Source organism: Phyllostomus hastatus, unplaced genomic scaffold, assembly GCF_019186645.2.
Source record: "Phyllostomus hastatus isolate PE091 unplaced genomic scaffold, TTU_PhHast_1.1 phas_contig_40, whole genome shotgun sequence".
NCBI classification, from domain to species: domain Eukaryota; kingdom Metazoa; phylum Chordata; class Mammalia; order Chiroptera; family Phyllostomidae; genus Phyllostomus; species Phyllostomus hastatus.
The window spans coordinates 91433235-91455811 of NW_025333872.1; the positions used below are offsets into that span (position 1 = coordinate 91433235).

The 22577-nt window shown below is 45.1% G+C and overlaps 1 protein-coding gene across 3 annotated transcripts in view; it reads right to left on the bottom strand.

The window, feature by feature from the left end:
- CNKSR3 (CNKSR family member 3) overlaps nucleotides 1-22577 on the bottom strand; it is a 77607-nt gene that overhangs the window by 15937 nt on the left and 39093 nt on the right. For all 3 annotated transcript variants that reach the window (XM_045842750.1, XM_045842751.1, XM_045842752.1), the window contains exons 2-6: nucleotides 18672-18835; nucleotides 12451-12653; nucleotides 11832-11919; nucleotides 4876-4917; nucleotides 2038-2157 (exon numbers count right to left, since the gene is read on the bottom strand). In XM_045842750.1, coding sequence (XP_045698706.1) covers nucleotides 2038-2157; nucleotides 4876-4917; nucleotides 11832-11919; nucleotides 12451-12653; nucleotides 18672-18835 — 617 coding nt within the window. The remainder of the gene's footprint in view (nucleotides 1-2037; nucleotides 2158-4875; nucleotides 4918-11831; nucleotides 11920-12450; nucleotides 12654-18671; nucleotides 18836-22577) is intronic.

The following is a 22577-nucleotide window of genomic DNA, read 5'->3' on the forward strand; positions in this document are numbered from 1 at the left end:
GACTTGAACTTATAAAACATTAAAGGCAGTCCCTGCAGAACAATGCTCGTTTTGAAGCCTCCAGAAACATTGTGAAACAAGATCCTCGGAGCCGGGGAAGGGGAACTGAACACGCCGAAATCCTAGTGGGGGAAATCAGAAACGAGATCTCTTTGATCCTCGTGTGTGGACCAGGCGCACGGAATTTTGCCGTGACTCTGGGGACTCGGGGAGAATCTTCCCAGCCCTGCAGGATTGAAGGAGGCCTTTCAAACAAGGGCTGTTCTCTCCCGGCCATCTCTTTGTTCCGTGACACAGTATACTCCGTTAAATTTGGTATCAGCCATCATTGTAGGTTGCCTTACTCAAGCCACGGACAACCCAGACCAGGATGTATGAATGATTTTATTACATAACACAACATGGGAAGGAAACTAGAAGAAAGCCCCCTTCTGCTTTAAGGGAAGCATCAGACAAATACACTTTTCCCTGTGAGTTAGCCCTGTCACTGAGAACACGTTTCTGCAGTTTGATTGGGCAAAGAGTAACTGCTCACCCTTGTATCAGTATCACAATAACATAGCTTCTCCCCAAGAAATCACTTTGACCCTGAACTTGCCCTGCTCAGCCACTTACACCACTCGATAAAGAGAATCTCCTTCAAGATGACACCTTGAGGCTTCGCCCCATCCCTCTCTTTCCCAGCTACGTATTTTCATTCTCAGAGTGATCAGCGTCTCCCTGTCCGTGGCACGCTCCTGCACAGAGCACATCCTTGGGTGACTTCACCATCTGAAATGGAAACTCCACTTCTGTCTATTTGGACCCTTTCTCTGCTTCAATGCGTAACTATAAACTCAGCTCCAGGAACTCTTCCCTGTCGAGTCTTGCGATCCATCACTTCCTTTGAAGCCAAGCAGTCTCTGTATACATATTTCTACTTGCTAAGAACAAGGGCTTGTGGACATTTGGTTTTCTGAGAGTAGAACCTGCCTTGATATCTCCCGACAGCCCCTAGGCACTCTTCCTCCTCTTCCTCCTCCTCCTCCTCATCTTCAGTGGCAGCTGTGGTAGCTGTAGCCACCAATGACCGCACATGGACTGCGTGCTCAGCACCTGATGCTCAGCATCCTTCATCTAACTTACTACTTCCAACACCCCGCAGACACAGTTACTATTATTCCCTTTTGACAGGTAAGGAAACCCACACATAAAGAGGTGAAGTCACTTGCGGGCTGGGACTTTGAGAAGCTTGACTCAAAGCTTCTAAGTTCATCCATGGGCCTCAGTTCCCTTCACTTAAATCTCAACGAATTAATCTCATCAGGAGTCTGGGTGCTGATCTAGGTAAATGAGGCAACCACCCTGTAGTATTCTCGGGGCCTGTTATTATGGAGCTACAGTGCATTTGCCAAGGAAGCACTTCTGAGTGGTTTTTTAAGAATTGTTCCTTTCAAACAGCCTCCTCTCGCATCCACCCGACGTGCTAGCAGAGACTTTCAGAGCACATGTTTTGCACTCAAAGACCATCTCTCCTTTCTGTAAATGTCTTCTGTTTCCCTGCATTGCTAAGTCCTAAAGATAGAACTGTTAAGATAATTCCTTCAAGATATGAGTGAACAGTTTTAAAAGTGTATTTGTTTTTACACTTTGAAGACATAAAACATATCAACAGTTCAAGCCCTGACCGGCATGGCTCAGTGGATTGGGTGTCATCCCGCAAAGCAAAAGGTCGCTGGTCAACTCCCGTGCCTGGGTTGCAGGCCAGGTCCCCAGCTGGGGGTGTGAGAGAGGCAACCACACATTGATGTTTCTCTCCCTGGCTTTGTCCCTGCTTTCCAATCAATCAATCAATCAATCAATCAATAAATAAATAAATAAAATCTTAGGAAAAAAACGTATCGACAGTTCAAGATGGCAAATTGCTAACTACATGATAGAAGACAATCTAATTCCATTCGGAATTATAGTGAAAGCAATATGGAATTGTGAAAAAAGGTTAATGAATGGCAACGTGTTACTATTTGAAAACAAAACAAGCGCTGCTAGAATCCTCACCAGGCCCTCCCCAGGCTTCACGCTGGGCAGGTGCACTTCCTCCAGGCATGCGCACTGGCTCATGACGGGGTCTGTGGTGGACCGGATCGTTTTGTCGCAGATGCCATTTAGAACCTTGACCTGGAGGCAGAGAGGCAGAAGGTGAAGAGAGGCTCAACCACTCCCCAACTTTCTCTCAAGCTGAATTTTATTTTCTTTCTTTTTAAAAATTTTTAATTGTATTTTTCCATGACCATTTATCCCCCTTATAACCCACCTGGCCCCCCCCAAAGTCACCACCACGTTGTCCATGTCCATGAGTCCTTTTTCCTTTCTGCTCCATCCCTCCCCGCCTCCCCCGCACCCACAGCTGTCAGCCTGCTCTCTAGCTGGGAGCCTGTCTCTATGTTGCTTGTAAGTTCAGGTTGTTCACTAGAAAGAAATGCACTTCACCTATAATCTTTAGCTACGGTCGGCAATCCTTTCGATACCACTGCTCGGTGAAATTGGACTCCGTATTTGCCATCTGTAGGAATGACGTCACCCTTTCAGCTTTGTCTAAAAAGGGCAGCTTTTGTATTATCTCATATACAACCACTAAAGGGCAAAGGCTGGGCAGGAACCCCCTTTTGGCAGACAAGGAGAATTGATTCCCAGCTACCTGTATTTTTTTAGTGATCATTCATATTCTCCGCACACCAAATATGGACACAATTATTGACAGGTTAAAAAGCAGAACTGAAAGTGCTGAGTTCCTATATACTTTCTCTCCCACCCAGCTTCCAACAGTGATATAATAACATAGTTAATAATAACAGGATATTATTAACATCTTGCATTAGCGTGTTACATTTGTTACAGGTGACTAACCGACACTGAGAGATTATTACTAACTAAAGCCCCCAGTTGACATTAGGGTTCTCTTTTGTACAGTCCTATGGGTTTTGACAAAGGCATAATGTCATGTGTCCACCATTACAATATCATACACAATAACATCACTGCCCTAAAAATCCCCAGTGTTCCACTTTGTCATCTCTCTCCCCTCCTCCACCATGAACCCCTGGCAGTCGCTGATTGTTTAGCCTCCATGATTTTTGCCCTTTCCAGAATGTCAAATAGTCATCGTCACACCGTATGCCGCCTTCTCTGATTGGCTTCTTTCACTAAGTAATATGCATGTAAGGCTTCTCCAGATCTTTCCATAACTGAGGAACGTATTTCTTGTTATTGATGAATAATATTCAGCTATAAAAATGTCCGGATGGACCACAGTTTGTTTATCCATCCACCCACCAAAGGACATCTTGGTTGCTTCCAAACTGGAGCAATCATGCATGAAGCCATTATAATATTCTGTGCAAGTTTTTGTAGCTGTAGGTTTTCCATTCATTTGGGTCGACGCCTAGGATTACAACTGCTAGACCCCAGGGTAAAAGTATGCTCAAGTTTGTGGGAAACTGCCACACTGTCGTCCACGGGCGCTGCGCCACTTTGCACCCCCAGCGAGGAGTGAGAGCTCCTGCTGTTCCATATTCTCGCCCGAATTTGGTGGTGTGGTGGTTTGCACTTTGGTTATTCTACTAAGGGTACAGACGCGTCTCGTTGTTTTAACGTACAACTCCCTAATGAAACACGATGTTGTACATCTTTTCAGATGCTTATTTGCCAGCTGTGTATCTTTTTTGGTAAGGTGTCCATTCAGATCTTTCACCCACTTTTTAATTGTGTTGTTTGTTTCCTTATTATTGCATTTCAACAGTTCTTTGTATATTTTGGATGTGAGTCCTTTATCTGATAGGTGGGGATTTTTTAAGTATTTTTTTTTCCTAATCTGGGACTTATCTTTTTCTTCTCTTAACATTGCATTTCATAGAGCAGGGTTTTAAATTTTAATGAAGTCTCCTTAGCAATTTTTCTTTCATGGTTCACGCTTTTGGTATTGTACCTAAAAACTCATCACCACACCTAAGGTCACCTAGAACATCTCCTGGGGATTTTTCTAGGATTTTATTGTTTTATGTTTTGAATTCAGGTCCACGATCTTTCTGATGATGATGATGATGCTCACATTCTTTGAATGCCGAACCTTGACAAAATAAAATGTTAATGACAAGGTGAGGCTCCCTATGAAATGGTCTCCGCATAGAAATCAGAGCGGTTACATGCGGTTACTTCTCGCAATCAGATCCATCTAAACTTGCAAAATTAAACAAAAAAAAATCAGGAAATTCCAAAGAGTAAAATTTTTTCCAAGGGGGAGATCCAACAAGTGACACTTTTTAAACTCCTCCCATTGGTTTAGCCTCTCTATTTATGGAAAATATATTTATAGCGGTTTCATTGCTGAATTCCTCAACATCAGTACGAGGAAGGCCTTATCAAAAGAGCACAGGCTGGCTTGTGTCAAAAGGAGGAAGTGATGATGAATGGTTACAAAATGCTGTTCAACAGTCGCAGTACATCCCCCTCCATCACCAAGTGTGTGCCAAGAATTCGTTTTAATTGAAATGGTCTTAAGGCAAAACTTGCAGATCAGCAGAACCCCAATTAACAGACTGGCTATCGACTGATGTCTAACTGCACACTGATGAAATGTTCATGGGAAGAAAAAAAAAAAGGCAAAAGACAGACCTCAATATATCCAAGTTCAGCACAGGAATTTTCACAGTAGTCGGTCTTGTTGCTAAATAACTTTTATTCTGTCTTTCCCATCTAAATGAATGGACCCATATCCCAAAGGCAATAATCCAAAGTATATCCTGAATTAACTGACCACAGTGCATTTACTTTAATGAAAGTAATTCTCACTGTTTTGGAAAAAGGAATTTTACAGTAATTTTGAGAACACATACTTACTATGGTTAGAACTTTATCCTCCATTTCTGCTACAAGACAGTCCTAAAGAAGGGGAAAAGAAAAAGAAAAACTAAGTATAAGAACTAAAAACTTTCAAAAACTGTTGGCTTAAGCATTCTAGGCATTTCCTAGAGCCAGCAGACCCTGACACGCCCCCCACCCTGCAGCCTGAGCCGTTCTGGACAGAAGGACCGAGGAGAGACTTAGACGGACAGAAGGGGCCAAGGAGGATGGAACAGCCATTTGACTCCTCCTAAGGTTCTGCTCAATCCTGACCCAAGGAGCTTACCATCCCAGGAACCCGTCTGACTGATTGTTAACCTGAAAACCTACAACGGTCACTGAGCTGAAATCCACCTACTCCCCAGACTCTGTGGAGAGCAGGAAGCCATAAGTCATAGTCCCCAAACCTGGCGATGGCTCCCAAATGTGACCCAGGGTTGAGCTACCGCTGGGCCAACCAGCCAGGCGTCTTTAGCTTTGGGCCTGCCTATAAGAATAGCTTTCAAATAAGGGCTTAGCCACAAAAGTTTATTTTAAGCACCACTGAGATTAAATCAGATATTTGTGCCCTTAAAAGATGAAAAAGGTTCGACGAAACATTCATTTAACACAGTGCCAAAAAAGCGGTCTTGAGGTATGCTATTAATGACCTTCAATGAAGGGCTGGAATGCAAAGCATTATTTACTCAGCTTCAGAACAAAAGACCTGAAACTGCATGAACCCAGTGAGCTGATTATAGGAACCGCCATTGTCCTGTGCAGAGAAGCAGCCGAAGTGAAACGGCCAGTGTGTGGCTCTCAGTTTCTGGAACTCGTCTGCAGCAGAGGATTCTGATCCAGGAGGCAGAGAACATGCAGGAGGAAAGGGAGACCAGCTGCATTCTTCAGAGTTTACTCAGCACCATTAGGTATAACCCCAAACTGGGACATTCTATGGGAGTGCTCATTCCTTTATGTCCACAAAGGTTATCAATCAACTCTGCTGGAATTGTCCATTTCCCTTCAATCAAAAAGTCATTTTAGGTCATGCGAGAGTGGGGATATAGAAAGAGTTACCCGTTTGTACCCTACGTGACTTTATAATCAGGTTTTCCGTGTCTTCTTAAAGTATTTTAAAATCTTCTCTACTCGGCAAAAATGTGAGTAACAGTCATAGTTTCTCACTGCTCCCCAAATTTACACCAGCTCTCAGGAAAAGAGCAGCCAAGTAAGAAAAGGCTCAGAAAAAGAAATTTAGAAGTGCATTTTTACATGCCTGAGTCTGATATAAATTCAAATTGTGGGGAAAACCTCTGTAAAACACAAGTAATAGAGTTCAAAAATGTGCTTTTCCTCCTCCAGTTTGCACAGGGCGAGCGACTAGCAACTACTGTGATGGCCCCACCCCCTGTTAGCACCGCCTGAGGGACAGAATTATTAAATAAACGTCAACTTCAGGAAAAGAGGGTACTCATGTGGTCTTATGCTAGAAATGGAGCTAATAATTTGCACTTCTGGGTTTCTGTACAAACCCAAAGTGGTATGAGCACTGACAGCATCTCGACCTAACTGCCCGCAGGCAGAGAGTGGCTCCCTCTACACCAGGGCCCGAGGTGTGACCTCACGGTTCCCGAGACTCGATTCTTTGACAGATCCAAGAAGCTTCTCTCCGTGGTGATCGGGCCACTGGGGAAAAGAAACTCTTCTGCCTCCCGGACTGGCCCGAGTCGGCATGTGAAAGAGCTCACTTCGAACTTCCATCATCATGCGTGTCGGTTCCCACACCCATCCCTACTGAGAGGAAGCAGCTGCAGGCGTGACTTCTTGTTGTTTGGCATGAAGGCCGTGGGATGGAAAAAAGGAGTATTGGAACCAAGTCACGTCCTCAGGAGCCAGACAAGGCGGCTAAGCTTTGTCACATTCCTCAGTCACCTGGATCGGCAGACTCAGGGCAGCCTGCCTGGCAGAGACCCTGCCTGGGCAGCCAACAGGTGACCCTTCCCTCCACACTCTTCCCTATTCTGCCTGCCTGAGGAGCCTCCGGCGGTCTGTTGGACCTCTCCACGCCTGGTCCCCTCTCGGTAACCCAGGGAAGACAGGACCTACCTCTGAGAACTCATGTCACTGTGGGTCAAGCACACAGCACATGACTGATGCACAACCAGCGCTCAAGAAAGGGCCTCCTGCCTTGCTCCTCGCCTGCTTCCATGGCTACCTTTGTCCCAACTCTGCTTTCTTGGGCTTTACATTTCTCATTTCTTTCCACACCGGAAGTCAGCACCAGCCACTGTCATTTCGCCCCCCCCCACCCCCGCCACTGGGATTCCATCGTTCGTGTCGTTGCAATTTTGGGAGGATGGATTGATTGACAGTATCGATTGCAATCCCCTCCCACCTCAGTTTCCTTCACCTGAAATCACAGCCTGAAAACTGGATGGAGGATCTGTCTGGACGACTGGGTGTGGGACTGTAGCTGCTGAACGCTTAAAAGCAGTGTGCAGTTTCCTTACAAATGTACAATCACAGAATTTCAGAGCCTTCCTTCAAATCGGGAGACTTACACGTTGTCATCAGGGGAAGGGGCAAGAAAGAAGCAAGGGAAAGAGCCACATGTGGAAGAGAGAAAGGACAAAGGGACAAGCAAGTGTCTGTCCTCGCAGACAGGGACACAAAGAACAAAAGACTCCAGGAGAACAAGTTCCTTGTCACCGGAAATAAAGATGCAACCTTTCTTGCTTCGGGTCCCCAGGTAAAAGGAATGAATGGAAAAGGGGGGTTTCCTCCTACAAGTCAATAGACCTTCTGCCAAAATGTTCAAAGAAAAACTGCGGCTCACCCAGCTGTAAGAGAGGGTGGGGTGAATTCGGTCTTACAGCTGCCAGTCCCCAGACACCGAAACAGACATTCAAGTAATTATTTAATACAAATGGTCATTTCTAACGTGCGTGTACGTGAACCAATAATCCACTTGTCAAAGCTCCTGTGTTCTCCAACTACTACAGAAAATGCAGGGTCATCGACAGCTAATAATGGTTTTTCAATCTAAGTTTATAAAATAATACTCCTGCATATATTTATACAGGGTCTGGCAGAAGCAATGCCAGCTTGAGTGTGGTTGGTAGGGCAATAATATGGGTGTAATAATTTATAGTTTTATAGTTTTAATTCAAATATTTCACCTAAAATGCCATATGGTGTGCTTGAGCATGATTGTGATGTTACAGAATGACATGCTTATGATTTTGTCATAAAATATTTTGTAATAAAAAAGGGGCATTATTGTACTGGATCCCTATATATTGCCAGGCTTAATCCTTAAAAACTGTTTAAATTTAAATAAACCAAAACATACCAGAATATAATAGAAACACCTTTGTTAACTTCCTCTCCTTAAAACATCAAATTTGGTTCCAGAAGCTTAGTACCAGGCAAGATTTTTATATTTCCTATGATAGGCTGTTTCTTAAGTGGGCATAGTGCTTTGCATATGTTATATATCATTCATTTTCCTCATGATCTTTAGGTATTATTTTTGAAAGATTATATATTATTCCTCTAATGTTGATTTTACATGAATACATAAGTGTGATAAATACGCGTTTTGTAAAAAAAAAATATATTTTTCTTTTCCTTTTTTTTTGGCTTGGCCCCCATGTTTCCTCTTCAATTCTTTCCCAACTAAGATAAACTCAATTTTTCTTCCAAACTGCCCACTATGCTAATATAGCCCCTGGTGTATAGTTTTTTGGATGTTTATAAATATTCCATGTACATATATACATACACTAAAAAATGCTTTTGGTCACCATTTGTTCTTATTATACTTTTCCCCTTTTTTCTTTCTCAATACCTTGTAGAAATTCTACTCATTCATCTGGTAAGGTAAATACTGGCATTTTCATTTTACAGATGAAAGAATTGAGGCTCATACATTTTCAGTGCCTTCTCCAAAGTCCCAGGGCTAATTAAGGTAGAGACAGGATTTGAACCTATCTGTCTTTGAATTGTATGCTCAATGAACACCAGAGGGAAAACAAAATGAAAAAATAAACCACAAACAAATAAAAACAATACCTCTTGTATTCCTTAAATTTGGGTTCAAGTTCCCCTAAGAGACAAATTCTCATCAGCTTATTTGTCAGAAGTGTTCTCGCATTCATTTACACAGACATTTAGAAATCACCCCTAATGACATGCCAGGCGTCGTGAGGCCCCAGTAAGCAGGGGCTGGTGTGAGGGGGAGGCTCCGTGGGTGCCCTCCTGACGTGACCCGGTCCAGACCTCAGCCTCCAGGGGAAGTCTTTTTATCACCATCCATAGCAATCGGCTCTACGGCTACGAGGAAACCACCCCCTGAGACCAGGCGGCAAGCTCATTCCGTCTAGACAAGCACAGTCCGTCGGGTTGGATTGCCCAAGTGTCACCTCCACAGTGAGGGTTCCTCTAGCCACATATCTCAAACTGGATTCCACTCTCAATACTTCCTGTACCTTCCCTCCTCAGAACTCCTCCAGCTTCATCTAACTCCATATACATTTTGCTTACTTATCTTTTCCTTTTCTCTTTTGCCCAGAGACTGTAAGTTCCATGAGGTCAAGGACTTTTTTATCTGTTTATTCACGGATATTCCCACTGGTAGACACACAGAAAGTGTTAAATAAATATTTATGGAAGGATTAGTCCAACTATCTACACAAAGCCAGTATCGACCTGATCAGGCAAAGCAGATTCATCTTCTGAAAACAAACGCCACCTCGGCCTTCGGCTTCAGCACTTTCTTCCCCTCTCCCTACACTATAGCAAGGGCAGCCTGAATCAGTCATATGGTCTAGGGCCTTTTAAATAAAACCCAGAGGCACCTGTGGACCCTGAGAAAGAAGATACCTACTAAAAAGGGCTCCAGTGGCTAATGGGGCTGAAATTTTAAAAGATCAAAGCCTAGTGGCCATTTCTACACATGGTCTCTTACTCCAACTGCACTTGAGGGAGAAGCCTGCACTGGACTACACGCCTCTGCACTAAACTGCCTGCCTGCACGGCGTTTCTGCCTTCTGAGCCAGCCCTGTAAACCAGGACCTGGAATCCTCTTTCCACCAACAGGACAAAGGCTTCCCCTATCCAGCTGGAGCTGGGCAGCTCTGACCAACCAGAGTGGCTCTATTCTGTTCATGCCTCTTGAACCAATCAAATTGAGAGGATTTGTAGTCCTCATTTGCCTGAGGACAGACTGATCAGGACTCAGGGGCAGGGACTTATGTCTCTATGAACCAGCTCCCCTCTGGCTCAGGAGAAGGCCCTTGCTCTTTCCACCTGTCTCTGAAGACTGACTGCCTTTCCCCGGCTGAACTGCAACACCGAAGACGTTTCTCTGGAGCAGAGTGGGGCAGGCCTGCAAGGAGAGGAGCAGAGCTGTCTCGCCAGAGAGTGCCCTGGCCCCATGGCTGCCTGACAGCCCCGCTGTATCACAGCTGAGCTGTTCTGCCCTGAACAAAGTTTCTTTCCTCCCTGCACCCCAAACTGGAGATTCTTGTTGGCATTGAATCGGTGTCAACAACCATCAGTTGATATATCCATGAGCAAAACTTTCCCATTTGCTAATTATAATGTTTAATTCTTAACTGTCATCTTGCTTGATCACCAGAAAACTCTTTAAAAACTCAAAACAGGAGGCAGAATATAGAGGGAAGGGGGAAACTGAGAAGGAATAGAAAGCTTAAGGTGTCAGAGAAATAAATGTCTTCCACCACAAATGCCAGGACTCGGTGGCTGTGTGATCAATTTATCACAAGTGGTATCAGGCTGTTTTCGTCAGAATGACTTTCCACATTGTAAAAAAGAGCAGAAACTCAGGGCCACTTTAGTTGTTCCAAGATCCTTTCTAAGAACACGGCCTCGAAAGCATATGATAAAGTCACATGCGCCTTAAGTTCAATGGCTGCTGAAGACCGAACCTCAAACAGCTGCCCCGAACACAGCCAGACGTCACGCCTCACATTCTAGGAACAAAGAGAAGGCACGGGGCTTTTCAGAGCTGCACCTGTTGTACGGCACCGGCAGGGTTGAGGAAGGCACGTTCTTTACATTTTGCCAAATCAGCAGTGGGAACAAATGTGGAATCGGAATTTTAGAAACAAGTGGAACCTGGAAAAAGGACAACCTCTTCCTTCCATTTTATAGCCTCCACTCGATTCAAAAATAGTTTACAGTGTCTGCTAGGTGCCAGGGGAATGATAAGAAGTGACCTTAAGAGCTGATGGTCTAATAATATTTTCTTTTTTAAGTTCAGGCCACAGAAACTCATCAGTTACTGATTGACTGAAATAAATCTGCCCGGTCCTAGGTCTGGCCACGGAGCTGTACGGGAAACTGACACATGTCATTTCCAAACCAGAACATCTGTCGGTGTGAAATCCTCCACGGTTCTTTGTCCCTCTGCCAGGGGACGAGGAACACGAGATGCTGGTTGTTCTGCCAGCCTACGCCGGGAAGCAAGGAGGACCGGAGCAGATCCCCAGGCCGACCCATTTGGATGCAGATAATCAAGAAATGAACTGCTGAGGTTGGAGGTTATTTGTTACTGCATCATAACCTAGCTCATCCTGACTGGTATGCCCAACCACAAGAGGTCAAAAAGAAAACTAAGAACAAAGATTATAGTGAAAATTAGTTACTCCAGAATTTCTATTTAAAAAAATTAAGTTCTGTCACATTTCAGAGAAAGTAAAGGGGACAATTAGCTCAACTATTTTAAGGTAAGAGAAGGTAGCCTTTGAGGTAAAGGCCTGAAATGGTTATTTTTTCAGGACCCATCTATACAGTGTCTCCAAAGGCTTTCATCTCTCCCCAATTTTAATGGAGGAAAATACGAAGAAAGAGAAAGAATGGTACTTCATGCCTGCATGTCAACCTTTTGAAGACGAGAGAAAAGGGAACAGGGAGAGAAAAAGATTAGGAGGTGACCGTGGCATACTGACCTTCTGGACTGTAGTGGTCAGGTCCAAGCAAAGCTGAATGATTTTGTTCTTCGTGACTGAGAAATCCGTGATCCCTGTGAAAGGGGCCCTGGAAAGCAAGAAAAATCCTCTTTCAAAAGTGTGAGGATACAGGAGGGGAACCCACTGGGACCCCACACTACGCTGAATATGCTGACAAGCTCAGATCTCAACAAGCTACCTTAAATTATGTGTTATGTAACCCCCCTTTTTTTCAGTTACACATAAAACGGGAATCTGAACAGAAAATAGAGACGTGCTAGAAAACACACACAAACCCATCAAAAATGAGCCACGAGAAATCCATTCAGAAGTCAACTAACAGCCCTCATACAAGCAAATAATCATGAATGTTTAACCTCAGCAAAACACAACTTTAGCTCAGTTTCACTCTTCTCTAGGCTGAGGTTGATTTGTTCCTGCTAGTCACTTTCTAGGAACTTCCAAAGGGGGCTTGAAAGACTACCGCTGATCCAGAACCGAGAGCTCCCGGGGAAGGGACAAGGAAGGGACCATGGTCCGTTCCCCTAAGACGGAGTACAGGCCCCTGTGCACCTCGGGCCCTCCTTTCACAGGACACCAAAGCACACCCATCACTCACCGGTCTAGCCACGACAGCAAGGCCTTGGCAGCGCCTATGAGCTCCACCACGGAAGTCAGGAACTCATTGGGGGGCTTGTGGGACGTGTTCCCGTCATACCCGGGGCTTTTCCGCCGGCTACTGATGTAGTTCTGTAAGTTGTGGGAGGAGGCTCGCAATTTCAGAACCAAGTTCTTCATATTGTCGGTTTCAAGGCCATAATTCTGAGGAAAATAAAATCAGACAAGAAAAAATGCAAAACAATTAACAGAGTCCAAACTTGCATAGTAACTCAAACGCCCATTGGGTAACGTGAATAACTCCTATGACGGCCACAAAACCCCCTGTTATTTACCCACAGTGCTGAATTCACCCACGAGAGCCCTCCCATGGCCTACGCTTGCCTCGGGGACTTTGGTTCCTCTTCCCAAATCCTGGCAGGGACAGCTCCTTATCACTTCAATCCAAATTAGCCCAAATGCCCCCTTTCCTTCTTTGAAGCTTCCCAGACCATTTATAGCAGTTTCTCAACCTGGGTCCTCCCGACATGACCAGTCCGATGATTCTTTGTTTGGGTTGTGAGGGGAAGATTCCTGTACACTGCACAATGCTGAGCTGGCCTGTAGTCACGAGACGTCAGTAGCACCCTCTCCCCAGCTGTGACAACCTAAAAGGTCTCCAGACATTGCCAGATCCCTCCTTGGGGTCACTCTGTGGCACCTCACCTATCTGTCATCTCTCTGGACCACCGTGTTTGCCGCTGTCGTCCTCCCTGGGACGCAGGGTCTGTGAGGGCGGGGAGCTGCGTGCATTGCTCCCTACTGTATCTGCAGCCCAGCAGACAATGGAATGGTGGCTGGATACATGAACTTCCATCCGATGAGACCCTCACGCCGAAACAGAGCACTACTAACTAAACATCAATTCCCCTGAAATGTAATTTCCGTCTCAGGAGCTTCTAACCTATGTTCCTTCTGGACGACGTCCAAGTTATTTGGGTGCTTTAAAAAAATCAATTTCATCTGACAATATTGCCTAGACTCTCTTTCAGATAAAGAACAAATCCCAGAAAACAACACATAAATCTGAGATGACTCTGGCAGCAAGTGAGAAATGAGTTTCCGTGTTATCGTCTGTTTAATCGTTTTAACGAAAAGGGAAGATCTTTCTCGGGTATCTTACACTGGGTCAGTAGGGTCCCAAGGCAAGAATGTGGAACCATTTAAAAATTGTGAATAAAAATTGGAGCTAACACAATGGCCAACGTGACCGAGCACTTCCCGTGCTCCTGGAGCTGGGCTCAGTGCTGGACAGGAACTCTCCCAGGCAAACAGCCTGTGCAGGTGGAAATGATATTATCTCATTTTCAGGTGAAAAAAACTGGGGGACAGAGACATTAGGAAAACTCTCCGGTTACACAGCTCACGAGAGGTAGGGGTGGGATTCTCATTCAGCAGTCTGCACGGAGGGCCTGAGCTTTGGATCACGATACTGTGTGCCCCTGCCTCCACACTCCCCACCCAAGAAGAGCCATCCACACCCCCCTCTTCTGAGAGGCCAGCACGCCCTATTTCAATCTGAGCGATGCTTTGGTCCCCGGTACCTAAACTGTCCCTTAGCCCCTCCTCTCTTGTAGCCCATCTCGCGTGCCCCAGGGCGGGTGAGCCACATCTCAAAATCAAGATACACAAAGCAGAAACATACTGGGGAGTTCTTTTTTTTTTTTTTTTTTTTGGCGAGAAGAAGAGTGGTAATAACAACAAGACTTTACCTTAATGAAAACTTTAACTAGATTTTATTGGATGTTTAAATTTATGTTAAATTTAGATAGAACTTTTTTAAAGAGTTAAGTACAAATACATGCATAAAGAAAAAAAAAACCACTTCCAGATCCATTAACTGAAAACTCTTTGGCCAACCTTGAAAATGAACTGTAAATTTCATAATAAAAATGAGTGCTCTGTGTTAACAGAAATGTCTACCTAAACTTTACATTCATTCTTTTTTCCTCACTGTCCTTTTCTAGAGAGTTAAGACATAATATTGTCCTTCAATAGAGAAGACAAAAATAAAAGGATGGATTCTCATCGCGGCTTCTTCAGCGCAGAGAACCGGACTCACAAGTGCATGGATAAAGAGCCACATGACACTACGGCTTGTCCTAAAGGACTGGTGACTGTGATTGAAGGGAACTGCCCCTCCTTCAGTCCATCACTCAGCCTGCCAACTTATGTCAAGAATTCTGAACTAAAAGCAGGGAAGTTGGCTTTCTAGATCACAATGTCACCATAAATTACTTGGAACTTTCAATACGACACACAACATTTACTTCCTAAACTCAAAGGGGATTAAACGCATGTAAGTGTTGCAGGAAGCTTTAAACCTCAAACTCCTACAACCCTACCACTTCGGATATTAAAATAAAGGGGAAGCATAGCTTCTTATTAACTGGTTCTTTTCATTTTGACTCCATTTGCTCTGATTCTTTTTATTTTTCCCCCAAAACAAATCACGGGACTCGAGGGATGGATAGATATAGCTATACTAAAAAATAACTTCTTTGAAAAGAGGAAGAACGAACGAGCAAAGTAAAGAAGGGAAATTTCTTCTCCTACCACCCCATTCCACAAATCCAAGAGAACAAGAAACTGATTATATTAGCTCAAAAGAACTTCTATTGTAGAAACATAATCAGGAAAGGACTATTGACTTAAGTGCCCCATAGCGAAGACAGAAAATAAATAATTTCTCAGACCAGATTTGATTATTTTCAATATCTTTTCCCTGAAACTTGTCTCCTTCAGAAATTGCTTAGAGATAAAGTATTAAGAAAACACAAACTAGGTAAGAAATGAAAGAAGCCCCCAAATACCTACATATATACTAAAAACTTTCCACAGAGATGTCACTTCATTAGAAGTCAGCCATCCAAGGTCATGTCCTGGTCTGGCAGAGAAATGACACAAGAGACAGGAGAAAAGAAAACAGGCAGATTCTCACTTTCCTGGTGCCTTCCATTACACACATATTAGCGAAGGGAAATCTCACGCAACTTCTCTTCTACCTTCCTTTCCCGATCCTGCGGGCTATACTCGAGATCTAACATTCATGATAAGGGAGTGTCAGAAACACACAATCAAACATCTCTCTGACTTGGGACAATTAAGTTACAACCTAAGAAATACATTCCACAGTTTTCCTAAAGGCACTTAATAAGCTCACAAGCAAGATCAAGTTAAATACCAACTGCCAGCAAGGATTACTCCACCTGCATGATTTCTCCCCATAAAAAGGTAACATTTTTAATGATGTGCCCTGTGGGTAAATGATGAACAATGAGTAAACGCAGGGGTACAGAGTGTGCAGCAGCACCCTGGGCAGGTAGATCCGTTACAGGTATTTCATTCAACCCCATACACGTGGCATCACTTAGCACGTGCACTAATTCCAACTTTGTTCACTTTCTCAGCCTGCAACAACCTCAAAAAAAAAAACAGACCAAAAAACCCACATCTGTCCCTGCTTTGGTCTTCAGGTAACAAGGGTCTGGTGGATCTGGCACAGACAATGGGCTACGATTACACCTTCTTGCTGGCAAGCACACCCTCTAGACCAGTGCCACTCCACGGAACTCTCTGCGGTGATGAAAATGTTCTCTATCTGCCCTGACCCGGCGTGGGCGCCAGTGACCACAGCTAGCTACTGAGCACTTGAAATGTAGCTAGTACAGCTGGGGAACTAAATTTTATTCCATTTTAATTAATTTTCATTGAAATAGTCGCATGTAGCTAACAACTATCCTACTACAAAGAGCGGCTTGAGCCTGCCCCCAGGGGTAGGGAGGAAAATCTGGGCTCACACTCTGAATTCAGGCCTCGGAAATTACCATGATTCTGCGTCACAATCACCGACACTCTCCTCTCCTCAACCACTCCAGCCAGTCAAGGTCAACGTTCACAAAGGGCTGTTTCTCTCCTTGCTCTCTCCCCACGACTAAGCTATTTGTGGTCCGTCTCTACTCACTGGTTTTGGAATCTTACCCAGTAGCTGTCCCCTATCTGAGGTTCCTATCCATTCTACCTGCTCTTTTCTTTCCAAAACTTTCCAATGGTTTTATTTTTCCTACCCGCCCCCCTTCCTTACTTCTAATTCTATTCATTTCCTGCCCACCATAACATCAACATCCGCTAAACTGTGTTTACATGAAAACCCCTTTTATGGCACCACAGCCAACTGCAAGGAACGTGAAGGAACAGCCCAGGAGACGGATTCTTCGAGGCAAAAACTCATCACCAGTTTACAGACACACAGATCAGCATGGCGTCAATGGATTAAAAGGACAGTGTTACTAGTGCATCCATTATCATAAGGATATTTAAGAAGGAGATCATTTCAAGACTAGAAGACACTTTGGTCACACTCTCTAAAACTCTCCGACCCAGAACAGGGGCGCTCATCTGCAAAGCCGCCAGCGACCCTGCTGTCGGAGGTACTCACTGGCACGCTGCACACCAAGCATGTGCAGAGTGAGTCTGAGGTCAGAACTTTGTCTACAGAGGAAATGAGAAGGAAATTGTAGGAGATAAAGCGCAGCTTTAGGTCCTGGCGTGCATCCAGCTTTGTTCATTTCAGCCTAATAGCTTGAGAGGTAGGGAAGGGGGGAAAGCAAAGAGAGGCAGCTGTTGTGTTTATGATCACCCTTGCTGTACACAAGGGTGCCTGGAGTCCACCTCCTTCCCTCCCTCCCTCTCATGCTGTCGATTCCAAAGTGATTTACCTGTCCTCAGAGTCCCACCGCAAAGCTAAAGAAATGATTCAAAAAGAGCAGGAAAGAGTGAAACGCATGGTTGCCAGAAAGCATAATAAAAGGGACCTGAAACATGTTACACTGGATTGAAAACATGCAGTTTTGATAATAAACAGGACTCTTAGATGTCTTCTGGGCAGTGCAAAAACCCACGCTGGTACCCGCCCCATCCCGGGGAACGTCACTGTACGGAGGGGGAAGGCAGGCACCGCCGCCCCCCTGGAGGTCACGGAGTGTGGAGCATGCAGCGGAGCCAGGATCAGAAGGCAGAAAGCCTGCCTCCCAGGCCACCGCTCACACCACTTGGCCACGGCGTCTCCCTCGGGGCAGCTCGTTTATCAACCACGAATAATTTCCCCATTACTTTCCTAAACAAGAGCGGCGCATCTCAGAGCCGAAGACAAGGCTCTGTCCATTTTAAGCAAAAGAACACGCACAATGCCACAAGTGTTATATAATCAACGGAACGCAGACCAGCAACAGCAAACTAATCGGCAGCGCATTCTTTCCCACCATTCTCAGTGATGTAATTGTATATGCCCCTGGCTCAGGTTCACGGCATTACTAACCCAGCTTGAATGCTGCCCAGTCTGTCCAAATCCTGACAGTTCGGGAAACTGCATCCTTCGTGTGGCACCCTCACGGACGGACACGGATCCCTCCCCATGCCAACCAGTGTATAGACACAATGCCCTTACAGGTGTTCTAGCCCTCCCCTAAGAGCCACCCCCGCAGCCACAGGTGCAATGCAAGAGTCAGAACCTGGCAGGATTTAACTCAGTCACGGTCCAGGCAAAGCTCAGTCATCTGCGACATGGAACTAAGTCCACATTTTTTCCATTTAGCTACCATTTCACAGGTTGATTACTTCCAGCACGGGCATCAGTTATAGAAATATCACAAATACCTGTGAAGCAGAAAAATGCTTTTTATAGTAACGAAAACAGACACGGAAATGAGAGCCTGTTTGTCATTGCAATGTGGGAGACGTTTTCATTCCGGACCATCTCCATCTTCTCATTCTTTACAAAGGATTCAAAAATAAGACTCATGAGGAGTTTTTCTGTAACAGACACACTTTTTCTGTAAAGGGCAAAATCATATTTTAGGCTTTGGGGGGGCCCCATGGTCCCCATTACAAATAACTCTGCCACTGTCAGGCTCGGACCACACATAAATGAACGGGCCTGGCTGCGTCCCAATAAAACTTTATTTATGAAAACAGACAGCGGACCATATGTAACTCACAGGCCACACTCTGCCAACTCTTAGTCTGGGAAACGACTGCTTGCCTTCGCTTCTCACATTATCTCCAGCTCCCATCAGTGACTCGTGAAGGAAGCAATGATGCACTCAGCAGCAAAGGAGGAAGGTTTAAGAGAACAGCGTTCTGAAGAACGCCCTCACGGTACAGACCACCTTTTGCTGAACTAACCAGTGCGCAGAGCAGGTCGACAGCCTCCAGCACGAGTTCCTGGTGCCCGATCCGCGTGATGCCCAGCTCCTCCAGGTCCTGGTGGGCAATCCGCAGCAGCTGCTCGCCGTTGATCTTCTCCCGCTCGAACTTGTGGACGTACTGCTGCAGGCAGTCGTCCAGCCCTGGCACAAAAGCAAAAGGGGCCGTTAACGTCATTCTGCTCCTTGACTATCAGAAATCACCAATCGTGCTCCACTGTCCGACTGTCTGTGGAATGCATAGCCCACCTGACGGACACCTTTCAAGGGCAGCCTCGTCTCAGACAGATTTGCAATGGACAGCTTAAAATGCCCAAGTGGATCTAGTTCAGTTTTTTGGTCATTACCTTCCCATTCCCTTTCCACTGAAAGAATGAACATTAAATCCCTGATGACCTGAAGTGCCCAGTTATCTGTATGGACACGGCTGACTGTTTGCTAAGCGGCTCTTCCTGTGGGACTGCACCCCTCTCCCGGCCCATGGGATTCCAGCGGGCCTGCTAATCAGCATGCTTCGCCACCCCATTTCATCAGTCAACCAGCTTTAGGTTCTGGGGTGACCATGTGACTCAAGCAGAAGCAACGAAAATCTTCCTTGCTCTTTGATATATGGATACGGAAGACAGAGGTTCTTTCTTCATTTCCAAATGGAAGTCATGAGAACACAACCTTGGGGGTGCTAGCAGTCAGTTTTCTGATCAGTTCTCTGGAAATAAATCCATGAGAGAGAGAGAGAGAAAAAAAAATGCCCCGATAATATCCTACAGGCCTGTCCCTTGCTACCGAAAAACTTCTGATGAATACAGAATCCAAAGGAAAGGTCCTAGCAGTGGGCCAGAGAAAGGCAATGTTAAATGAGTTAGCTTATAGGAATTTCCCAGGCCAAATGCTACTGCCAACAGGGTTGTATTCTAATGTAGATATAATGATTCAAATTTGTTAGTCAAATACAACTTGGGCATCTTGATTCCTGGACACAGAACTCTCTGGTCAACCTGTTTCCATGGTAGTTTTACTCGAATAGAATTTTATTTCAATTGACCTGAGTCAACTGCACTGCTGAAGTCTAATAACAAAGACCATCTAGTGCTTTAAATGACCGGATTTATATACACTCAATCCCAACACAAAGCATAGAAACTCTATTTAACTAGAACAATGTGTGTGAAAGGCACACTGCTGGCCCCACCCCGCCTCAAACACACACACACAGACACACACGCACTTCGTTTACCCCTCACAAATGCTCTGCTCTGTGGGGGCTCTCTGGTCTAGGAAAAGGAGATGGAAGTCCAGCACTTATTTCCGGTAATACCGAAGTTTGTGCAACTTAAAATCTCATGTGCTAGGCTGAACGCCATCTCTGTCCCACCAGCTTTCCCCATTTGCCTCCTGATAAGATTCAGGAACAGGAACAATTTCTTGGTAACCATTTGGGCTTATTAAATATGGAAAGAAGAAGTAAGAACCAATTATTTTATGGTAACCAGATGAGTTGGAACCAATCTAACTTGCCTGAAATGACATCTGTGTAGCAGAAGGGCTCCACCACACAGCAAGAGAGGTGGGGAACACTGATATAACACGTGCTCCACCTTGACCGCATGGTGCCACAAATGGTCTCCATGACACGCAAGTTGAGCAGGCAGCAGAGGCGCCACAAGCCAGCAGGTATGTGCAGTGATGCCGTACCTGGGCGGCGGGGGCTGGGTCTCAGCACCTGGGGCTACCCAGGGCATCTGGAAAGGGGTGGGATCTATCTGCTGCAGGCAGCAGTGACAATGGACTGGAGCCAAGGAGACCCCCTAACAACCCTATGCCCACTACATAGGTGGCTAAGTCAGGGCTTGTGGATGCTGCATAACCTGTCCACAGTCACAGAGCTTGTCAGGGGTCAAGAGAAAGGTCTTTATAGCCATTTTCTTCGGCTTCCCACAGAAGAAAAGAGATCGGATTCAAATCAAAGTCTATTTGACACAAGCCCTGATCTTTTGCATGCTACCCAGCAAACACAGCATAACATCACCTCCCCAACTGTCTTCCTAGATAAGAAGCAAAAAACATGGCATCTTAGAGGTGCTTAGAAGGTACTTCAGATTTCACTGAGTCCAAAAAATTGGGGAAGTATGGACAATAGGCTAATTAGGGTGAATTTTACCCTAAATCACTTAGCCAGTTTTAAACCAGGTCGTGACCATTACCCTACACCCTCCTCTCCGTCAGGATGCTCTCTTCCCTCGCTTATTGTTACGGCTGAATTGCGTCTCCCCAAGATCCATCCATTGAAGACCTAACCCCCCATAGCTCAGAACATGATCATTTGGAGGTAGCATCTGTAAAGAGATTAAGTTAAAAAAAGTCACATGGATGGACCTGAATCCAATATGACCGATACCCTTATAAGAAAAGGAGACACACTCAGACTGAAGACCATGTGAAGAGGGCCATCTGCAAGCCAAGGAGAGAGGTCTCGGAAGAGACCAACCCGGCCGACACTGTGATCTCGGACTTCTGGCCTCCACAACTGCAAGAAAATAAATCTCTGCTGTTTCACCCACCCCGTCTGTGGAGCTTTGTTATAGGAGCCCTGGAAAACCAACAGAAACGCAGTGACATTTTATTTCATACTCATCCACACACGATAAACTCTTCCCTAAGCGAAATACACGACCAGCTGAATTAGAATTCATGCTTGTCATGCTAAACAAGGTCACTGTTCCAAAGATAAGCATAAAACAGAGAGATCTGTGCTGGTTTCCATATGCAGAATAAATTAGTCTGTTAAAATTAAAGTGAAGGAACCATGTACAATGAAAGTTCATTAAACTTCATCCCTGAATAACAAAACAAGTAGAAATAAAGATGAGGCCAGATTTCTCTTTTTTTTTTAGATTTTTTTCTATTTTTTTAGACAGAGGGGAAGGGAGGGAGAAAGAGACAGAGAGAAACATCAATGTGTGGTTGCCTCTCAAATGTCCCCAACAAGGGGACTGGGCCGCAACCCAGGCATGTGCCCTGCTACTGGGAATCAATCCAGCGACTCTTTGGTTCGCAGGCCAGCACTCCATCCACTGAGCCACACCAGCCAGGGCAGAGGCCAGATTTCTCTCTTAACCATGGAAAGTTTCACTGAAGAAACAGGATTTCAGAAGTATCTTAGAGCATTCAGAAACTATTTCAGACACAGAAAAGAAGGCTGAGATGGGAGGGGTGATGAGGAGGATTTCAGATAGAGTGACGGATGCAAATGATCACAGGCTGAGGACTGAAGCATACGGAATATTTCCCCCCAAAGGGGGCCAGAAACGCCTTGAAGATCCTGGGGGGATACAAATAAACTAACCTCAACAAAAGACCCCCGAGCCGCAGGAGAACTACCAGGCAGAAACATCTTGTTGCTACCGACCTAAAAACAGAGTCCAGAGTGGCCTAAAGACTTCCCCCTCAAGGGACCCATAAATGAATGTGCGAGGTTTTAAATAGTATTGCCCCCAGTTTTATTATTCCGATAAGTGAGGGCCTATTGTCCGTTTACTCTATTGTTTAAAATACAATTAAACACTTATAAATAGCTAAATCAAACTATTATGCGGTCTCACAAAGGAGGGAAACAAAATCCCCAATTTCAAGTAAACTGGCTTGAGCATTTGCAACAAACCATCCACTTTTCCCTACTTGTCACATGTGCTCATTGGCCAGTTCTCTGCTGTCCGTCAGGGGAACTTACAGACGTTCTGGCAGGACTGAAGCACGTCACTAAATGGAGTGAAATTAAACACCTTCTATGTACACAAATTAAATGGGACAGATAACTCAATGCAAAAAGAGACTCAGGAAGGACCAGCGGGGGCCCCCCAGAACGGGAGCCGGAGTAAGAGAGGGCCAG